This window comes from Dioscorea cayenensis, chromosome 15 (assembly GCF_009730915.1).
Source record: "Dioscorea cayenensis subsp. rotundata cultivar TDr96_F1 chromosome 15, TDr96_F1_v2_PseudoChromosome.rev07_lg8_w22 25.fasta, whole genome shotgun sequence".
NCBI lineage: Eukaryota > Viridiplantae > Streptophyta > Magnoliopsida > Dioscoreales > Dioscoreaceae > Dioscorea > Dioscorea cayenensis.
The window spans coordinates 3,932,570-3,954,519 of NC_052485.1; the positions used below are offsets into that span (position 1 = coordinate 3,932,570).

The 21,950-nt window shown below is 34.7% G+C and overlaps 2 protein-coding genes across 3 annotated transcripts; both read left to right on the forward strand.

The window, feature by feature from the left end:
* Positions 1-5,877: 5,877 nt before the first annotated feature.
* Positions 5,878-9,353, forward strand: LOC120277382 (probable linoleate 9S-lipoxygenase 5). Of its 2 annotated transcripts, none has more exons than XM_039284202.1 (5): positions 5,878-6,160; positions 6,266-6,555; positions 6,642-7,224; positions 7,319-8,081; positions 8,238-9,353. In XM_039284202.1, the coding sequence occupies exons 1-5, from the start codon at positions 5,947-5,949 to the stop codon at positions 8,950-8,952; spliced, it is 2,565 nt and encodes an 854-aa protein (XP_039140136.1). In that variant the 5' UTR covers positions 5,878-5,946; the 3' UTR covers positions 8,953-9,353. The 2 variants fall into 2 exon arrangements, with proteins under 2 accessions (XP_039140136.1, XP_039140135.1); XM_039284201.1 differs by having other exon boundaries at positions 5,879-6,160; positions 8,184-9,353.
* An 8,577-nt stretch (positions 9,354-17,930) lies between these two features.
* LOC120277589 (sugar transport protein 8-like) lies at positions 17,931-18,488 on the forward strand. The gene has a single exon (XM_039284448.1). The coding sequence runs from the start codon at positions 17,931-17,933 to the stop codon at positions 18,486-18,488; it is 558 nt and encodes a 185-aa protein (XP_039140382.1).
* Positions 18,489-21,950: the final 3,462 nt, after the last annotated feature.

Here is a 21,950-nt window from a genome sequence, read left to right on the forward strand (position 1 = left end):
TGTTCTTTTTTTAATAGTAAGTGGTTTATCCACCTTTTCAAAAAATAAATAAATAAATATTGATATTGGATGCATAAGAATATAAGATTATGTAATTGACACATAACTCTTTTTAATTTATTTAACAAATCATTAATCATATATATATATATATATATATATATATATATATATCTTTGGGTTCAGCTCGATTTAGAGCTAGAATAAGTTTGGCTTTAATTCAATACTTAAATTATAATAAAAGGAAAAAAAAAAACTATATCACCGGTAGAAGCCATTTGCAAATGAGAACTTCGAATGTAATTAAAAACAAGTGAGAAAAGTTGAGGCAAGGAAAGGAAACCTAGAAGAAGAGGAAGAAAGAAAAAAACCACATACGGGCTCACGACCACATAAGGAAGCATGCTGTTAAGCATACGGGCTTACCGCCACATAAGAGTCCACATATAGCTTGTGTAACGAACCATTCCAAGAAGTGTGCGCTTGTAGGAAAAACCATGTAACACATCTTGAATCGTGCGGATCAAAATGCACCTCTCTCTCTCTCTATATATATATATGACAATAACTTGCTATAATATATACATGGCCAAGTGTGTGCTTGCACAAGAGGCCGCATAGCATGTTCAGAGAACTATGCGGATTCGGCATGTGCCTGCGACCTTAAATGTAAACAGTGCGTATTGTAGTATACATAAACAATGATTGTTAATAGTAATGCTCCGGGATTTTCATTAGGTGGCGTTTGGTTGAATGTAATTTTAAATGCAGTGGATTTTCAGTTGTAATGTAACTGGAAATATTTGGTTTTCAAAATTCAATGCAATCAAATCTTGTGTTTGGTTGGGTGTAACTGGAATGACTGTATTATAAAATTTTTTGTTTGTTTGGAAGGATTTGTAAATCTGGATTTAAAAAACACAAGTGTATAAGTGTATGTATATATGTGTATATATGCACATCTATATGTACATGTATATCAGCATATATATATATACATATATCTACATAAATATACGTATATGTGTGTATATATAAATATATGCATATATATACATATATGTATATGAGTATATGCATATATAAACATACTTTGTATAGGTGTATGTATACATGTGTGTATATGCATATGCATATGTATATATGTATATATAAGTGTATATATGTATATGTATGTATATATATATATGTGCATAAGTATATGTATGCGTATATATGCATATGCATATGCATGTGCATGTGTATATATTTTTTTTTATATGTATATGTGTACATATATGTATATGTGTATGTGTATGTATATATATATATATATATGCATATACATATTTATATATGTATATATACATATATATACATCACATAAGGATTTTCAACTACCAGGATTTCGACTTACACCCAATTTGGGCGTAAAACCAAATCCCTCATTGGATGTAATTTGAGTTACATGGGTTTTTAAAATCCTGTGAAACAAATATTAGATTTCTAAAAATCAAGTAACTCAAATTATATGTAATTTCAAATTCTTCCAAACAAACACTACCAATAGAATGTTCTAACCCCCAACAATATATATGCATTTAAGTTATTTGAAAAAAGTTTAGTTGTCTTACGTGTCATTTAATTAAACTTTCATTTTCAATGAGTTAGTAGTTATCCATCTTTCATTGTCGTTCTCAAACTAAATAAATAAATAAATTCCTGTGGTGGAGGTGGTTCGCTATCTCTTTCATGACCATTTAAAGTAGAAAGAAAAAAAAAATTGAAAGAATCACCTCAATATATTATCCCTATTGAGTATCTAATGGCTTTATTTTAAAGGATAATCTCTCCATTTGCATTGACTAGCCTAATCCTTATTTATATTTAACTCATTTGCACTATTAAAAACTCACCCCAATATATTATCCCTATTGAGTATCTAATGGCTTTATTTTAAAGGATAATCTCTCCATTTGCATTGACTAGCCTAATCCTTATTTATATTTAACTCATTTGCACTATTAAAAACTCACCCCAATATATTATCCCTATTGAGTATCTAATGGCTTTATTTTAAAGGATAATCTCTCCATTTGCATTTACTAGCCTAATCCTTATTTATATTTAACTCATTTGCACTATTAAAAACTCACCCCAATGATATTACTTCAAAAAAATATATTTACAATCAAATCCATTAATTAGATAGCTAAATGAGGATTGTAAATCTTAATTATGATATATAACTCATTTGCACTATTAAAATTTAACATGCCTTCTAATGAAACTCAACATATATCCCAATTAACTTGTATATTTTTGTCATTTCACTCATATTATAGAAGTTTAATAATTTCTTTATAATCAAAAGGTATTATGAAACTAAATAAAAATATTATAATATTTTCAAATCAAATAATCACAACTTTTAGATTTGAGTCATATTTGTAAACTCACGAAACCATACATCATAATAATAATAATAATAATAATAATAATAATAATAATAATGAAAATGAAAATGAAAATGAAAATGGTTGATTTGTGGTGTGCATGAGAAGCAGAAACGTGTGGAAAGTTTAATTAACTAAAGTATTACAACATTACAAGAAATTGATTCAAATATATATCTTGACATAAAATTCATACATATAGATTGACATTAATTAAAGAAAACCAAACTTTTTCAAAGCGACAAAAAGGATTAGATCAAGATATTAAGTTATTAACATTGTGGGTCAATTCAAGATAAGCAAATGCGCATATATTTTAATTGAGACACAAATAAAGCTAGTTGATATATAAAATCTTAGTAAAAGCATTTATGCATTCATTCAAACCTACTTAATTAGAAGGATTCAAATGGCTTTCTCCTTGACTTGTTCTCGTGTATGAATATATAGAGACCAATATTGTTGTTGTTATTATTATTATTATTATTATTATTATTATTATTATTATGTGTTTAAGGATATAGACAACTACATCGATCATAAATGAGAGGAGTTAATATCCCAACCTATTTACGCTCTCACCTTATTTAAAATGTGGTTTAAATTTACCTCTTCAGTAATGAGTAATGACATGAACACCCTATGTAAACGACCCAATTCTAATAGACTAAAAGATCATGGACTTATTATTTTTTTTAATATAAATAACAGTAAATATACTATGTTAATTAATATAAAACTCTATAGTTCCTGCAAATGAGCTTAAAAAACACAAAAATTTATGGCATACTATTTATCTTGACATTAGAGATGATTGATAAATAGAAAATTAAACATAATTCACTTAGGGAATGAGCTAGATTAAAGATGACGTATATAAAAGAACTTTGTTTGAGACAAAGGTTAGTTGAAAAGCTGAATATATATATCTATATATATTTATATATATAATTAAGAATGTATAGAACCTTCAAAACAGTAAATTAAATATTTTTTTATCCTTTGATTTTGATGTTATATATATATATATATATATATATATATATATATATATATATATATATATATATATATATTGGTCTTCAATTGATTTCCTTGTGGGCCGGTGGCGGCTATAAACCACTTACATAACAAGTTAATATAAATAATAAAAAAAGGAACCAAAGATGGCTAATTAATCATCTAATTAAAAAGGGACATAAAAAGATTAAATTCAAATGAAAATCACATGCGCCTTTCTATTTCAATTCAGTCCTTGATATTGAGTCTTCTCCACCCTTCATATCCAATATCTGGACCAATTGGATCTCCTCATTAACTTCTCTTAGGAACCTGTGGGATCTCTATTCTAGAACCATCATCTGGAATATTTGGCTCTAATGAAACAATCGCATTTTTAACCTTAATTGTACACATATTTTTTCAATATTATACTAGTCTGCTAATATGCTGCTCTCTTGGCTTTCAACAGATTCTGATTCTCATCAGCAGGAAACTTCAAAGGTCTCCCAGAGGATCAAGCGCTCTCTCAACTTCTTGAGCACCAGAACTACAAATTTTATTGGCGATTCGGAGTACATTACTGATCCAGAGTAGTTCTACTCTTCTTGTTGCTGGGCAAGCCTATGTTTCCAAATGGTAGCCTTCACCGGTCCAGCTTATTTCCTTTACTCTTGTTTTTCATCTTTGCTTATGTACTATTTCACTCGTTGTTCTTCTCATCTCTGGTGAGGATTTCAGGGCGTTTTTAATTTTAGATATTCATATTAGTTGTTTTTTCTCCGCTATATTTCTCTGTATTATGCTTATTTTAATAAATTTGTGATTTATCCACTTTATTAAGATATATAAATATATATATATATATATATATATATATATATATATGAAAGTGATAACCATTCAGAACTTTTTGGCTTTGCCTTGCAATGTGACATAAACCTAATGGTGATAAAGTGATAACCATTTAGAACTTTTTGGCTTTGCCTTGCAATGTGACATAAACCTAATGGAATCACCTCAAGATAAAAATTAATTGAATGGTTGTTGTATTGCCAATAGATATATATATATATAATGTTGCTTTTACAAGTAAACAAGTACAATGAATTTTTACAAATTAAAAATTTAAAAGAAATTAAAAAGTGTACTCTAACTCCAATTATTGAAGAGTAAAAAAAATCAAATTGTACTTATAGATGACGTGAATCCAAAGAATATCTATATAAAACTAGGTCTGTTAAGCAAACTGAAGTTCTAACTTCTAACTTTCTCATATTTATGTTTAAATAAACACGTTTTTGAGACTTTTCATCGATCATAAATTTTTTTCTAAAACAATGCGAAATATTTATTAATAATTAAAAATTTTATTTTTTGACAAAATATGAGCTAGTCATGTCATAGACTTGCATAGCTAGACATAAAATTAATCTTTCAACACAACCATGGTCTAATCTTGCATGAGTTAATGTTCAAACTCATTTGTTTAAGTGAATACAAATAAGTGCCAATAAATAAAAAATTGTTATGAATATTATAATAAATAGTGGATGTCCACTTAGGTGTCGCAACACTGTAGTAACCACTTTATTATACCAGTCGCCCGGGGGAGGGCGACTATAGCAGTTGTCCACGTGGTATTGTAGCAGTCGCCCATGTGCAACTGTAGTAGCTACCAACACTGTTATTATTTCATCTATCAAAATATTTTGAACAGTCATTCAATTTTTGTAAGCTTGTAAATACCCTCATACATTTATGTATTTAGAATGAAAGGAGAAGAGAAATAAGAAAAAGTAAGTATAGAAGATTCGGTGTATTTGACGTTGATTGGTATATATATTAATTTATATTTTCTTCTCTATTTATTTTTTATTCATAGAATTCTCTATATATATATTTATATTGAAGATGAATTACTTGTTGTTTATACAATAAAAATATCGTTATTCACTATTAAATATTTATTATAAATTATAATTTATCAAGTCCTTTATATATATATATATATATATATCCTTCTTCTTGACTGCCATAAAGAAGATGGTAACTTTAAGACGTCACCATCGTCCTCTATCATACTATGTGACCCCCTACTATGGTACTATATTGCCTTGCATTTAATCATAAACGAACATTCAATAAGTAAACAATATCATATCATCGACAAATTAAGACTAGTCTAACTAATTGTTAAATTGATAGAGAAGGTGATAGAAACTGCACATGGTTTTGAAAAAAAAACTAATGACTATGTCTACATTATCTTTATTTTTTTTGTGGACCATCTTAGAATAGGAAAAAAAAAAGATAAATTATTTGAGAAGGTGAAAGGAAGCTAATGTTAATGACTAGTGGGATGAAAGGATGAAAGGAGGAGACCATTTCATAGTGCACCAAGTCTTACCAAGCTCTCTATAAAAGCACCTAACTTTCTCCTCTTCCCTTCCATATCAAAGTTTTAGTTTCTTGTTAGAATTGTTTTCAAGTTAATCAAGTAATTAAGAGGATGTTAGTGCAACATGTGGTGGAGTCCATCAAGGACAAGCTCTTTGAGGAGAAGAACGTGATGATGGTGAAGAAGGTGAAGGGCACTGTTGTGTTGATGAAGAAGAATGTCTTAGATTTCACTGATTTCCATGCTTCTTTTCTTGATCGTCTGCATGAGTTATTGGGTCAAGGTGTCTCATTTCATCTTGTCAGTTCCACCGTAGGTGATCCAAGTAAGTGATTTCTTTTTATTTTTTTAATTTAATTATTTCTATATATAAGTCGGAGTTTCTCATCTTATTAGTTAGTTTAATGTAATTATATGTGTATATACGTAGATAATAGGAACCGAGGGAAGATTGGAGCTCCGGCATATCTTGAAAAATGGATAACAACTTTGACATCGATAGCTGCCGGAGAGTCAAGATTCGAGGTTACATTCGAAGTCGATGAGAATGATGGTGTCCCTGGTGCTGTCATTGTAAAGAACAACCACCATTCAGAGTTCTATCTCAAGACTTTGACTTTGGAAGATTTCCCGGGCCATGGTGATATTCATTTTATTTGTAACTCTTGGGTCTATCCTACTAACAAGTATAAATATGATCGTATTTTCTTCATTAATCATGTAAGTTCAAGTTTTTATAATTTTTTATACTATTATGTTTAATCTTTATAAGATGAGAAATCCAGACTTATATATTTGTATTACAGACATATCTCCCTGGCCAAACGCCAGAAACACTTGTGCCGTATAGAGAAGAAGAGCTTATACATCTCCGCGGAGATGATGTCACCGGAGAGCTCCAAGAACATGACCGAGTTTATGCTTATGACTACTACAATGATCTTGGGCAACCGGACAAAGGGCCGGAATACGTCCGGCCAGTCCTTGGTGGCTCAAGTGAATACCCTTACCCTCGCCGTGGCCGCACTGGCCGGCCTCATACCCTTTCCGATCCCAAAACTGAAACAAGACTACCATTACTGAGCTTGGACATATATGTCCCAAGAGATGAGAGATTTGGACACTTGAAAATGTCTGATTTTCTTGGCTATGCTCTCAAAGCTATTGTCCAATCACTCCTTCCAAGCTTAGAAGCACTTGTGGACATGACACCCTTTGAATTTGATACTTTCCAAGATGTTCTTAATCTCTATGAAGGAGGGATTGAGTTGCCTGATATTCCAGAAATCAATGAAATCAAAGATGGGATTCCTTTGGAAATGATCAAAGAGCTTGTTCGCAGTGATGGAGAGCACTTGCTCAAGCTCCCTTTGCCCCAAGTTATTCAGAGTATGCTATTTCTTTTTTTGCATATATGGCTTACATGCATGAATTGAATCTTGATATTCTTGATAATGATAATGAGTTTTGTTTTGAATTACAGAGAACAAGTTTGCATGGAGAACAGATGAAGAATTCGGCAGAGAAATGCTTGCAGGTGTTAATCCAGTGATCATAAGAAGACTCGAAGAATTCCCACCAACCAGCAAGCTTGATCCAGAGACTTACGGCAACCATAAGAGTTCTATAACTTCAGCTCATATTAAGAAAAACTTAGAAGGATTAACTGTTGATCAAGCACTGAATAGTAACAAGCTCTTCATCTTGGATCACCATGACATGCTGATGCCTTACTTGAATCGGATCAATGAAACATCAACCAAAATCTATGCCACAAGAACTCTGTTGTTCCTCAAAGAAGACGGAACTCTGAAACCGATAGCGATTGAGCTGAGCTTACCGGATCCCAGAGGAGAAGAACATGGAGCTGTGAATCAAGTCTACACTCCTGCTGAACATGGTGTTCAAGGATCAATATGGCAACTAGCTAAAGCTTATGCTGCAGTTAATGACTCTGGAGTTCATCAACTTATAAGTCACTTTTTGAACACTCATGCAGTGATAGAACCGTTTGTGATAGCAACTAACAGACAGCTGAGCGTGATGCACCCAATCCACAAGCTTCTCAGTCCTCACTACCGTGACACAATGAACATCAATGCATTGGCTCGCCATATCCTAATCAACGCTGGTGGAATACTTGAACTCACTGTCTTTCCTGGCAAGTATGCAATGGAGATGTCTTCTGTTGTTTATAAGAGCTGGAAGTTCACTGAACAAGGCCTCCCTGCTGATCTACTCAAAAGGTATACATTATATATATATATATATATATATATATATATATATATATATGAATTTGATTATTACAATGTTCTTATATGTGTATTGTTTTTTTCGGTGATCAGAGGAGTGGCAGTGGAGGATAAAACACAGGCTAATAAGATAAGGTTGTTGATCAGGGATTACCCGTACGCAGTGGATGGGCTGGAAATTTGGTTTGCTATTAAAAAGTGGGTGAGTGATTACTGCAGTATTTACTATAAGAGTGATGGTGAAGTTCAAGGTGACACTGAGCTGCAACAATGGTGGAAAGAGGTGGTTGAGGTTGGACATGGTGATAAGAAGAATGAAGAATGGTGGCCAAACATGGACAAGATCTGTGAGCTTGTGGAGTCATGCACAACCATCATATGGATAGCTTCAGCTCTCCATGCTGCAGTTAACTTTGGGCAATATCCATATGCCGGTTATCTTCCGAACAGGCCGACGATAAGCCGGAGACTAATGCCGGAGCCAGGGAGCAAAGAGTATGAAGAGTTGGAGAGGAATCCTGATGGAGTTCTCTTGAAAACAATCACAAGCCAACTTCAAACCATACTTGGTGTGTCATTGATAGAGATACTGTCAAGGCATTCTTCAGATGAAGTTTATTTGGGACAAAGAGACACAAAAGAGTGGACTAGTGATGGCAAAGCATTGGAAGCATTCAGAGAGTTTGGAGAAAGATTAGTTGAGATTGAGAACAAGATTATTAACATGAATGAAGATGAGAGCTTGAAGAACAGGAATGGACCAGTGGAAATGCCTTACACTTTGTTGTATCCTAATACATCTGATTTTACTAGAGTTGGTGGACTTACAGGGAGAGGAGTTCCCAATAGTGTTTCTATATGATTTAATTACTATATTGGAGAAGAAGATGATTAATTTATGTAATTAAGATTTTTATATGTATGTTAATGACCTGTGGTTTTGTTTCTAATTGTTTGTGTTAATTAATTGAAGACTTTGGAGCTGAAAAAAATGTAATGAAGATGATGAATAGTATGTGAATGTTTGAATGTATGTTTGCAGGTTTTATGTTTGTAGATTTTATGTTTGGTTCATTTAGTTTGCGTATGTGAAATAATGGAGGGCTAGGATTGCTTTAGATTAGATTGTGTTTCAAGTTCGAGGCATGGAGAGCTTTTGCTGGAATGTTAAGTCAAGGGCTATGTTTGTAATTTTCTATATGTTGTAGTATGTTATAATATTTTGGCTGGTGAATGAAAGTGATGAGAGTGTTTTTTGAGCTATGAACTTTCTTGTCTTTGAGTGAAGAGAAACTTGTGAGCTTTGGGATTTTGGTTGTTTCTCCATTGTTCATCTTCTTCTTAGCTCATTAAGCCCATTAAGAGTTTGTTGGAGAATAAAGTGATTAATTTATGTAATTAAGAAAACTTGGATTGCAAGGGAATAATAATATAAAAAGTGTTGGCAGGTAATTATTGGTCAAGGTTTTTTTAGGATAATTGTGATAAATGCATGTAAAATCAATGGCATGAATATAGACAGAGAAGTTGATCATCCAACCTATGTGTCTTCATTCAATGATAAAATACACGTCTATAAAAAATTGAAGTGCTGATGATAATAAATATAATAATATTTTTAAATTACTTGTGTGCGTGTAGATTTAAACTTAAAATTTTTAAATTAGCTCGTGGAACACTTTTTATTGTGGCACTAATGCTAATGGCTATAAATAGCAATTGCTGATTAAGTTTGAACAGACTAGCAATTGCTGATGAAGTTTGAATAGACTCTGTTTTCAAGTCTTTAACGTTTCCCGCCAAGTCAAAAAGATCAAATATGACTTTCTAATTATGATATTATATATATATGGACAAACCTCTTATTTCTGCTTTTTTTTAATATTGTAAAAAAAATAAAAAATTACTGAAATACGCATGTTCTGTATTATTCACCGAAGTGCGTATTTTGGGAGAAAAAGGGAAAAAATTTCCCCTTTTTTTTTAATTTTTTGAATTATTAAATAGAAAAACGGAAGAATATCTCCTGTTTTCCTTTTTTAAAAAAAATAAAAAAATAAAAAGTGGAAAACGGGATTCTCTCCCGTTTTCCATTTTTGATTTTAAAAAATATAATATATATCTATATATATATATAACTAGGGATAGCAACGGGTCGGGTCGGGTCGGGTCGGGTGGGGGTTTTACCATACCTGTACCTGTACCTGTACCCGCTATCCTGCTAGTATACCCGAACCCGAACCTGAACCCGACAGGTTTTAAAAGTCCCAACCCACACCCGCACCCGACTGGTAATCGGGTATCTGCGGGTATAGTCCGCCTCCATATTAAAAAAAAATAATAAAAAATATTTTTTTTTTAATAGAAAAATAACTTAAAAGTAATTATAATTTTTTTATAAAATAAAATAAAATTATTGTAAAATTATAAGACTAAACATAGAGGAAAAATAAAAAACCCTAAATTGTTAAGTTGTTGAACATATTAGTATATATATATTATATAAATATTTTAGTAATTTTAATTTCGGGTCGGGTATTAGAATTTCCATACCCGCACCGCACCCGTTTCATACAAGTCGGGTTTTACCCGAACCCGACCCGAAACCCGGTCAAATTGGGTTTTACCCGTCAAACTCGGGTCGGGTCGGGTAGGTTCGGCTTTGGGTATTATTGACATCCCTATATATAACCCTCACTTCTAAATTACTAACCGCCATATTATTTATTTAACAATTATAATTATTTTCGTCAGATTTTTTATTATTATTTTTTCTTATATAATACCCACTTCCCACTTCAAACCATCTCGCCTCCATTCTCATTTTCTCCCATTTTAATCTTATTTCAACTCATAATTATTGATCGGTGCAAGTTTGACCTATCTACTTTGTACTAATTACTGACCGGTGCAGGTTTGACCAACCTACTTTGTGCTAAGTGCTGACCGGTGCAAGTTTCACCATCCTACTTTTTGCTAATTACTAACCGGTGTAGGTTTGACCGACCTACTTTGTACTAATTACTGACCGGTGCAGGTTTGACCGATCTATTTTGTGCTAATTACTGACCGGTGCAAGTTTGACAGTCCTACTTTGTACTAAGTACTTATCGGTTCAGGTTTAATCATCCTACTTTGTACTAATTAATTGCCGGTGCAACTTTGACCAACCTACTTTGTACTAATTACTGACTGGTACAGATTTGACCGACCTACTTTGTAGTAATTACATACAGGTGTAAGTTTTACTGTCCTAATTACTGACCGGTGCATGTTTTACAGTCCTACTTTGTACTAAATATTTCATCTAATAATTTTTTACTAGTGCCAGTTTGACCGTTTTGTTTCTAATATTCTTCGAAATTTATAGTTTTGAAAAAAATAAAATGTTAGAAATATATATATAGCTATTATTTTTAGTTAAAAAATTAATTATATAAAAAACATTTGTTTATATCTTAATGGTGAAGCATGTAACCGTTAAGATTTTTTTTGTTTAAAAAAAAAAGAGAAAACGGGAGAAACTCTCCGTTTTCTAAATTTTTTAATTAAAAAATTAGAAAACGGGAGAAACTCTCCCGTTTTCTATATTTAAAAAAAAATTTAAAAGGTTGAAAACGGGAAAGTTTTCCGTTTTATCAACATGCGTATTTTTGTAAATAAACCCGAACATGTCTAGCTATTTTGATAAATATTTTATTTTTTTGTAATATTTTAAAGAAAAAAAAGCCTCTTATTTATGGGGTATGTATATAATTTTCAAAGCTTTTAAGGGCACATGCGCGAATATTGTTCTTCTGTATAACAACTTTTATGACTAATTTTGAATTTTATTTAATTATACAAGTGTTTTAATTACCTGGTCTTTTTATCTTTTAGATTATGATTTTTTTAATCGAATATAATAATATTGAAAAATATATTTACTTATACATCGGTATGGCTGATCGACAGCTGGTGTTCGAACCACATGACTAGTGATAGAAGTCTGTTTGTTGATCTAGATGAAGCTCAAAAGGTCAGCGTAAGGCTCGGTAATGACAAGGAGATGATGGTGGAGGGCGAAGGCACTGTTTACATCCACACTGAGTCAGGAGAGCAGAAGCAGCTACAAGGCGTGTAGTTTGTGCCGGGCTTGGCACATAACCTCTTAAGTGTGGGCCAACTGCTTGCTAGGGTACTCGGTTGTGTTTAATCAAGAGAGTTGCACTATCTCTGATAATTACACTGGGAAGCTCATTGTCAAGGTTCAGAAGTCAAGAAACAATATGCTTCCTATAGATGTTTCCAGCATTGGAAGACTAAATGTAGTAGTGAATGATCAGTGCACTTCTAAGCTATGGCATCTTCGATTAGGACATTTGAACTATTGAAGTTTGGCTTCTATGGCTCAGAAAAACATGGTGACGAGAATGGCTAATGTAAAGCATGCCCCACCATGTGAGCACTGCGTTGTGTCCAAGCAAACAAGAACCAGTTTCCCAAGTGGCATGTCGCGTAGAGCCTCTTCCTGTCTACAACTTGTGCACATAGATTTGTGTGGTCCCATGAGTGAGGTGTCTCTGGGAAACAACAAGTATTTCTTCTTGATTGTTGATGATTACAGTAGATGGTGCTGGGTATACTTTCTCAAATGCAAGTTTGAGGCATTCCATCACTTCAAGCTCTTTCATGCCATGGTTGAGAGGCAGACGGGGAAGAAACTTAAAGCTGTGAGGAGTGACAGAGGAGGGGAATTCACATCATTGGAGTTTCAGAAGTACTGTGAAGGCTGGGGGATCAAACGGGAGCTTACTGTGCCATATACCCCGCAACAAAACGGGGTGGTAGAACACAAGAACATGACTGTGGTTGAGATGGCCAGGAGTCTGCTCAAATGTGGTGGTCTTCCACTCAAATTCTAGGGAGAAGCGGTGTCTACCGCGATCTACCTTATCAACCGATCCCCCACACACTCGCTGCAAGACAAGACACCATATAAGTTGTGGCATGAATCTATACCTATTGTGAAACACCTAAGGGTGTTTGGGTGCCTTGCCTTTGCTCTAATACCCTCTCACAAGTTACATAAACTTGATGAGAAATCAGAGAAATGTGGTTTTCTTGGTTACTCTAGTGAATCTAAAGCTTATCGATTATATGAACCAGTGTCTTGCAGGATCATCATCAGCCGAGATGTGATCTTTCACGAGAACTCTCGATGGAATTGGAAGTCTGCTCCTGAAGGAGAGCCCACAACTGTGATCGTGGACAAGACTGAGGAGGGCTCAAAAGCTTCATGCAGCTCCACAATTCAGGAACGATCAACTGAGGAGACAGATGGGGGAACAGTGCAAGGAATGGCAGTGGATAACTCATCAAACTCTCAGGATGCTCAACCTGAGGACTCTCCACCACTCGGTACCCGACTACTAGAGGATATTTATCAGACATGTACGTTCGCGTTACATGTGGTGGATCCAACTCAATTCAGTGAAGCTGTAAAGAGTTCAAAATGGAAGGCATCGATGGATGCTGAGATGGAAGCAATTATGAGCAACAAGACATGGGAACTGTGTGCATTACCAGAAGGAAAGAAGACAGTTGGGCTAAAGTGGATTTATAAAACCAAACTGAATGCTGAGGGACAAGTGCTGAAGCTCAAGGCAAGGATAGTGGCCAAAGGGTATTCACAACAGCAGGGAATCGATTATGAGGAAGTATTTTCCCCTGTGGCTCGTCTAGAGACCGTGAGGTTGGTGCTGGCCTTTGCTGTCCAACATGGATGGGAGGTGCATCAATTCGATGTGAAGTCGGCTTTCCTAAATGGAGAAATCCGCGAAGATGTGTATGTATCACAACCAGAAGGGTATGTTGAGAAGGGAAAGGAGCATCTTGTTTGCAAGCTAAGTAAGGCTCTCTACGGTTTGAAGCAGGCACCAAGAGCCTGGTATTCGAAAATTGATCAGTATTCCAGGGAAATAGGTCTCAGGAAAAGTAAAAGTGAGCACACACTCTACCAAAGGCAAGGAGAGGATGGTGAAACTCTGGTGGTCAGTCTCTATGTCGATGACATAATTTACACCAGTTCATTATGCACAATGCTCAAAGAATTCAAAAATGAAATGATGCATAAGTTCAACATGACAGATCTGGGTGTAATGGGCTTCTTTCTTGGCATTGAAGTAAAGCAAAACTCTGATGGCATCTTTATTTGTCAGAGGAGTTACATTGAGGATGTGCTATCTAAGCTGAATATGCAGCAGTGCAAACCAGTACCTACCCCAATGGCAGTGAATGAAAAATTAGAAGAGGAAGGAAGTGAGGAATTCACAGACCCTTTTTTGTTCAGGAGTATGGTTGGGAAATTACTCTACATATGTCACACTCGCCCTGACATTGTTTACTCTGTGAATTACTTGTCAAGATTTATGAGTCGGCCTTCCAAAGTCCATTTCAGTGCTGTCAAAAGAGTTGTGAGATATCTGGCTGGATCAAAGAACTTTGGCCTGTGGTATTCACATGAAGGTGAAACCACTTTAGAGATCTTTTCTGATAGTGATTAGGGAGGGTCTAGAGCCGATCGCAAGAGCACTTCCGGAATGCTGTGTCGCTTGGGATCCAGTGCAGTGTCGTGGGGGTCCAAGAAGCAGGAGGTGGTAGCCCTCTCGACCACCGAAGCGGAGTACATAGCCTGTACTGCTGCCGCCTGCCAGGGGGTTTGGCTCAGGAGGGTGTTACATGACTGTGTCGCAAGAATTTAAGAACCAACCAAGTTGTGGTGTAATAACATGTCAGCTATAGCCATAGCAAAGAACCCCACACATCAAGGTAGGACAAAGCATATCGATGTGCGCTTTCATTTCATCCGAGGTTTAGTTGGAGATGGTGTTATCTCCATGCATCATTGCCGAACTGAAGACCAACTGGCAGACCGCTTCACCAAGCCCTTGACTATTGAGAAGCATGAGAAATTAAGAAACCTGCTAGGAGTGTGCATGCTTCAATCAAGGGGGGTGTGGATGGTGATTGAAGCTCTGGATGTGATGGATCGTCGGCGGGGGACGGCGAGATGAAGCATGGCAGCTGGCATGGGAGCTGTTCAGGTACGAGGATGGGGATATCTGAGGATGGATGTTGTTTTGGAGTGTTAACTTAGTTAATTTTATGTTTTGTAATAGAGAGAATGGGTGTAATAAATGCACTGTATCTCTCTTTGTCTGTGCCCAACTAATGGAAATGGGTGTTGTAGTGGAAGCATGACCAATAGGGCTTCATGTGTTTGGTGTAACCAATGACAGTGGAGGCTCGACTGATATTATGCTACTCTTTGAATATAAAAAGGAATGAAGAGCTGGGAGCTCATTGGCTGGAGAAACACTTTGAATTGTCTTCCTTTTCTTTTTTCTTTTGAGTGTGCTTTGCTTGTGAGTGGCATTTAATCAAACACCTAAAATCATTGTATGTGAGAGCTAGCATTTCATCAAACAGTCTGAAACTTCTCAGTTGCTTGAAGCTGTTCACCTTTCCACACATTAACAATTTAACCATTAACAATTTGCTTGTTCCCACTTTAAGTTTTATTTTTTTTTTTGGTCTTCTTTTCATAATGTATGTATGTCCATATGACTTGTTCTATTAAACAGTAGTTCATTTTCTTTGTTTAGTACATGTGATTGTCAGTATAATGCCAATGGGAATTTAACTTCTTTGTCTTTGTTTTTGTTTTTTGAAAAATGGATAATTTTTGTTTTTGTTCGGCTTTAATGTTCATCTTAATTATATTTTATGTATTTGTGTTCCAACCTACTAGACTTGTGTTCAGTTTCTTCTCACTGCATTTATGTTTGTTCTCTTGTCTCTCTCTCTCTGCATTTATTTTTTGTTCTCTTATTTCTATTTGTTTGGTTATTTATACTCCAAATTACTCTGAATTATATTTTTCATGTTTTTTTTATTACGTATGGTTTATCCATTTTGGACAAAAAACTTTTTTTTTGAAAGGGTTGATATTTTATCTTTATAATTGAAACAGACATTAAAAATAATGGATTTCACTATCAAAATATTCTGATCCATATAAATCTAGACATAAATTAAGAATTTTTTATCTTTTGAATTTATTGATTTATTTATTTATTTATTTTGAGGAAGAGCTACCAGAGTAGCTAATTATTATTAGAATAAGCAAAAAGGTTTAAACAAACAGTAGACAAAACAACAAAGACACAACAAACCAAAATACAAAAGCTACCACTCAAAGAAACAAAAGACTAACTAAAAGAGAATTAACAGAAGCCAGCTTGAGAAATGGTCTTCATCAACCAGTTAAGTTTCTCCATCCCCATGTGGAATAGAGATAGTTGAGTCGACTTGATGCCATGTCCAGCCAAACAAGCAGCAATGTGGTTCCAATGATGTGGAATTAGATCAACCTGAGAATGTTTCAAATTTTGCAGCATTTCCTTAACTTCAACAATGTAATCTGGTGGAAACCAGCCAGCCGAGACCACATCAAGATGGATTAATTTCCATAACTTTTCTGAGCTAATGTAAATGTTGGAAACCAAAGCCCGGGCAACCTTGGACTGATGAAGAGCCAAAAGAAGAGCCTTTGATTCAATCTCCAAGATGTCCAGAGAGTGGCAGGGATCAAATCCTGCAAGACAAACAGTTGCATCAGAATCCAAAAGAAAGAAACCCAACCCGCCCTTACCTGTGGCCACATTCCAAGTAGTAGTAGAGAAAACCCCCAAGAAACCTGGCATAGGTCTATTCTGCATTACATAAGTCAGCATTTTATGGTTAATAGGAGATAAAGAGAATTCCTGCACATGAAGAATGGCCAACTTCGCAACCTTACCAATGTCGATACTTTCATGGTTAAAAATAAAATTACACCTGCATTTCCAGATTTGCCAAAGAGTTGCAACAATAATAGAAGCCAAGAATACAGAGTTTTCTTGACTGTGAAAGTCCAACCAAAGCCTTTTGTTGACAATATCCACCAAATCAATCTCAATGTTGGCAAGAGAAGCAACCAAATTCCAAATTCTGATGCTAATGTGACAGGCTTTAAATAAATGGTCAGTAGATTCTAAAACCAAGCCACAAAAAATACATGGATCAGGGGGACCAAGGTTCAAATTATATACGAACTCATAAGTTTTGATCTTACCATGATTAAGAAACCAAATAAAAGTTTTGACTTTAGGCGCCACACAAAGTTTCCAAATATTGGACCAACCATTCCACTCCATCCACTCCAACTGATTAAGGCTCCACCACTACCGGGGTCTATGTAGAAGAGACATTTTTTCAAAACTGGCCCTCGCACCAGCGCCAATGAGTGCCGCTGCACTTCCCCACCACAGGCGTGGGAGCAAGGCTCCACCATTGCCGGGGTCTGCTCCAAATAAACATTTTTCCCATCAATCCCGCTTGACGGCGCCTGTGTCCGTGAGCACAGCTGCGACTCCCAACTAGGGTCGCATGCTCCAGAACCTGCATCTGCGACAAACCACCGCCGGCGTGGGAGCATGGTTCCACCACTGCTTGTCTTTCACCTAAAATAACTTTATTCCTTCCGACGAGGGAGCAACGCTCAACCACAGCTTGTGCCATCTTCATTCTCTCAGCTGGATCGCTGTCTGCTCAAACACGGTCAGTAAATCACCCTGAGACCCCCCTCCCTTCGTGTCCTTCCGATGCGTGGCGCCCTCCTTCAGAGCAGGAGCACAACATCACCTCATCCAGAGGCTTCTTCCTCTTCTTCATTGACATGGTTGACCGTTAAGGTTCCCGCTAGACTAATTGCACTGTTAGCTTCCTTTTCACCACACATGGGATCTCATAAGTAAAATGACGCACTACTTGTCAGTCGTTACAACTCTTTGGAACCTCACCACTATCTTAAGTACGCAGCATCGGAGAGTAAAGACCAACCTGCAGATACTTCGATTACCCATCAGAGGTGAACACAAAACGCGCCCAAGCCATGGAGAAGGCGAGGATGAGTGTGAGCCACGCTTTGTGGTGGTGTCGGTCTGCCTCTTTGTGTCTAGATTTGCATGGTCATGGGGCCCTCTTGGTTGGTTGATAGCAAGTGAAATATTCACACTAGAAACAAGAACAACAGGTTACGCGTTTGCTGTGAGTTCAAACATGCTCTTCACATTCCTCATTGCACAAGCATTTATGTCATTGTTGTGCCAGGTGAAGCCTGGTATCTTCTTCTTCTTCTTCACGGCATGGATTATCATCATGGCGTTGTTACAATACTTCATGCTGCAGGAGACCAAAGGCATTCCGATGAAGGAGATGACTCACACATTTTGGAAGAATCATTGGTATTGGAAGAGGTTCATGGTTGAGGATGAATGTGAGCTTTCCAAGATGGAGAAAGCCATTTCACCCTAAAGATTATAAACTTTCAAGACGGTTTGGTACTTAGTAATGATATATTAACACGGTAATTAGATTTCCGTGGTAATGAGGTTGTGAATGTTATATGTCCAGGAATGTTGTGGTAATGTGAGAATACCATGTTTGGTTGAGAATTTATATTACTGGTACTTTTTCATTACCATGTTTGGTTAGTCATGGTAATCACCTCAGTAATATGTCAAATATACCAAAATACCCCTACATATAAAATTTTGAAAAATATTATTTAAAGTATTTAGATAAATAAATAATTAAATTATAATGTTAAAAATTATTATTTTTTTGAAAAAATAAAATACCTTTGTATTTTCCAAAATACCTGTACATATAAAATTTTGAAAAATATAATTTAAAGTATTTAGATAAATAAATAATTAAATTACCATATTTTAAATTATTTTTTTACAATTTTTTAAAATACCTTTGTATTTACAAAAAATACTCCTACATATAAAATTTTGAAAAATATAATTTCAAATATTCCGATAAATTAATAATTAAATTATAATATGAAAATTATTTTTTTTGCACAGCTTTTAAAAATACCTTTGTATTTACCAAAATACCCCTATGTAAAAAATTTTGAAAATTTTAATTTAAAGTGTTTAGATAAATAAATAATTAAATTATAATATCAAAAATATATTTTTGCACGATTTTTTCAAATACCTTTGTATTTACCAAAATACCCCTACGTATAAAATTTTGAAAAACATAATTTAAAGTATTTATATAATAAATAATTAAATTATAATATCAAAAATAGTGAGGGAATATAAAAACTAGGGTTTTGATAATGAGTATAATAAGTAATCAAATTAAATCAGTTCGAGCATAATTGTGGGGAAAAAATGGGTAAACTACCCAGATAGTCCTTAAACTATGGGGTTGTTAATATTTTGGTCACTGAAGTTTGAAAAATTTCAATTACATCCCTAAACTATCTATTTCCTTTCAATCAAGTTCTCCTGACAAACTGCGTTAACGGCAAGCTGGCGTTGCTTGCCACATCACTGGCAACTTTCCACGTCAGCTTGCCCATAGTTTATTCATTGGCAATTTTATAACCTTGAGTGACCAAAATATGAACAACCCCAAAGTTTTTATAAACTTGAGTGACCAAAATAGAAACAACCCAATAGTTTAGGGATGAAATTGAAAATTTCAAAACTTTAGTGGCCAACACAAGTCATAGGCTGATAGCACAAATTTCTGTTTGAAAATATATATTTATATTAGCAAAACATAACTTCAACCATTCATACAAAAGTGATAGTATAATGTGATCTGTTTCCAACTATTTAATACATAACCTTTGTAATTGTAGTTTGATTAAAAAACAAACAAAAAAACAACAAAATCACTTAGGCATTGTAATCCAAAGCTTAACCAAAGCTTCCACATCGGGCACAACCTCCCCAATAGTAGTCCTTGTGCTCATGTGCACCCTTCGACAAATCTTTCTTGGTTTGTTGTTGAGCATTTTCAACAGATTTACACATCTTTCTTTTTCCCAGCCCCAACTTTGCAGTTTGAGATAACTTCCATATATCTTAAAGGTACTTGTCTCCCTTGCAGCTTTTGTTGTTGCCTTGGTGGATGTGCAAAACCAGCTTCTGTAACCTGGCTTTGTTGTGTATTCATAGTTTGAGAAGTATCCTATACAACCCCAAATATCACGAATCATCAAAGCAGAAAAGACATTAAAAGGAAAATTTGTTAATGATTAAAAACAAACCATACTTACACTCATCTTCTTCACAATCAGACAGTCTACTGTCAAACCCTAAGCAAGCAGAAATTACTTCCTCTGGACAGTTAGGATCAACCTGCAAATTTTTTTAATCATATGCCACTATCATGCACTGAAAGAAAATTACAAGTGATGATACAAATATTCCATCCCTAAACTTTATTTTTCTGACTAGTCTCTAATCCATTCTAAAGGAACCAAAACTAGGAGGAACATAACCACTTAATTTAGGAAAATGCTCTCATAACAATTTTGCAATTGTCAAACCAAGTTAAATAACATAGAAGCATAACAATTTGGCAATTCAAGAATATAAGCACAAGTGAAAAATACTTGAGTTCATGGATTATTATTTGCCTTTTTGTTTAAAGAACAATAGTATTAGAATAAAGTTATGATGCAATTATATAACTTTGATTTATCAAAAATTTAGTAAATTTAATTAGTTATAAGTATAGGTATGTAATCTAAGCACCCTCATTATTTTTTTATTTGGTAATACATAAAGTTGGGTGGCATTCTGAGACATGGAGTATTAACATTCCCAATCATTACATCTTATGAATTAGTAGCAAGATCAAGTAGTATTTGAACAAGCCACACTACAGTCATGCATCTAATAAGGATTAAAATCAAAATTATTCGAGTAAGATTTTCATAGACTAATGGATGAACTAAAAACTGCTAGTATTTGAATGTTGCTTAAAATGAGATTAAAATGAATTGCAATAAAAATTCAATGACATTCACCAAATAATTACCATATCCCCAATAATATTGAGAATACATACGAAATATAGGCAACTAAATTAGAAATTTCTTTCCACAATAAAAATTTTCTCTGAATTTGGCTACAAGACACTCATAAAAATACCTAGATTTCTATTACATCACACAGAGACCCAAAAAAAAAAAAAGGCATATAATGGTCACCTCCAAACTTGATTTCATGAGACAAAAATCAACACTTAAATCACCTTGTTCTTCAGGGTTTCAAAACAACTTGACAAAAATCAACACCAAAATCAGACAACAAGGTTATTCTAGGGCAGGGAAAGAGAAAAGGATGGGCTAGCTTCGGGGAAGGGAACCTACCTCAATATTATTCTCCTCCGTCACACCACTCCGACGATTGCTCTGTCTCTTCCCCGGCGCCATGCTCATCGAGTCCTTCCTTCGTGGATGAATGAAAGGGAAAGTGAGATAAAATGGAAAGTAAAAAGGTTCATTGTAGAGATAAAAGAGATGAAACCGTGTTGCAACTATGGGCAAGCTGACGTGGCAAGCCACGTCAGCTTGCCGTTAACACCGTTCGTCAGGAGGACTTGATTGAAAGGAAATAGATAGTTTAGGGATGCAATTGAAAATTTTCAAACTTCAGTGACCAAAATAGGAACAACCCCATAGTTTAGGGACTATCTGGGTAGTTTACCCAAAAAAAAATTACATATTACCACCAACAATGTAATATGGATGGACACTTATTTTGGTGTTAATTATATTACCACCTTATTTGGTAATATTTCACTATATTGGTAATTTCATATTACCATCAACATTACCGTTGCTATTACTACAAGATTCCCAGGTAATATTTTCACATTACCGAGAACCAAACACAGCCTTTGTGTATTGTTTTTGTTTGCCTTTAATTTTTCTTCTTTTTCTTTTCTTCTTTTCGT

Coding starts and splice junctions, on each gene's coding strand:
- LOC120277382 (XM_039284201.1), top strand. CDS start 5,947: ATGTTAGTGCAACATGTGGTGGAGTCCATCAAGGACAAGCTCTTTGAG. Junction 6,556..6,641: donor GTATTTTCTTCATTAATCAT/GTAAGTTCAAGT, acceptor TTTGTATTACAG/ACATATCTCCCTGGCCAAAC. Junction 8,082..8,183: donor CCTGCTGATCTACTCAAAAG/GTATACATTATA, acceptor TTCGGTGATCAG/AGGAGTGGCAGTGGAGGATA.
- LOC120277589 (XM_039284448.1), top strand. CDS start 17,931: ATGACGCACTACTTGTCAGTCGTTACAACTCTTTGGAACCTCACCACT.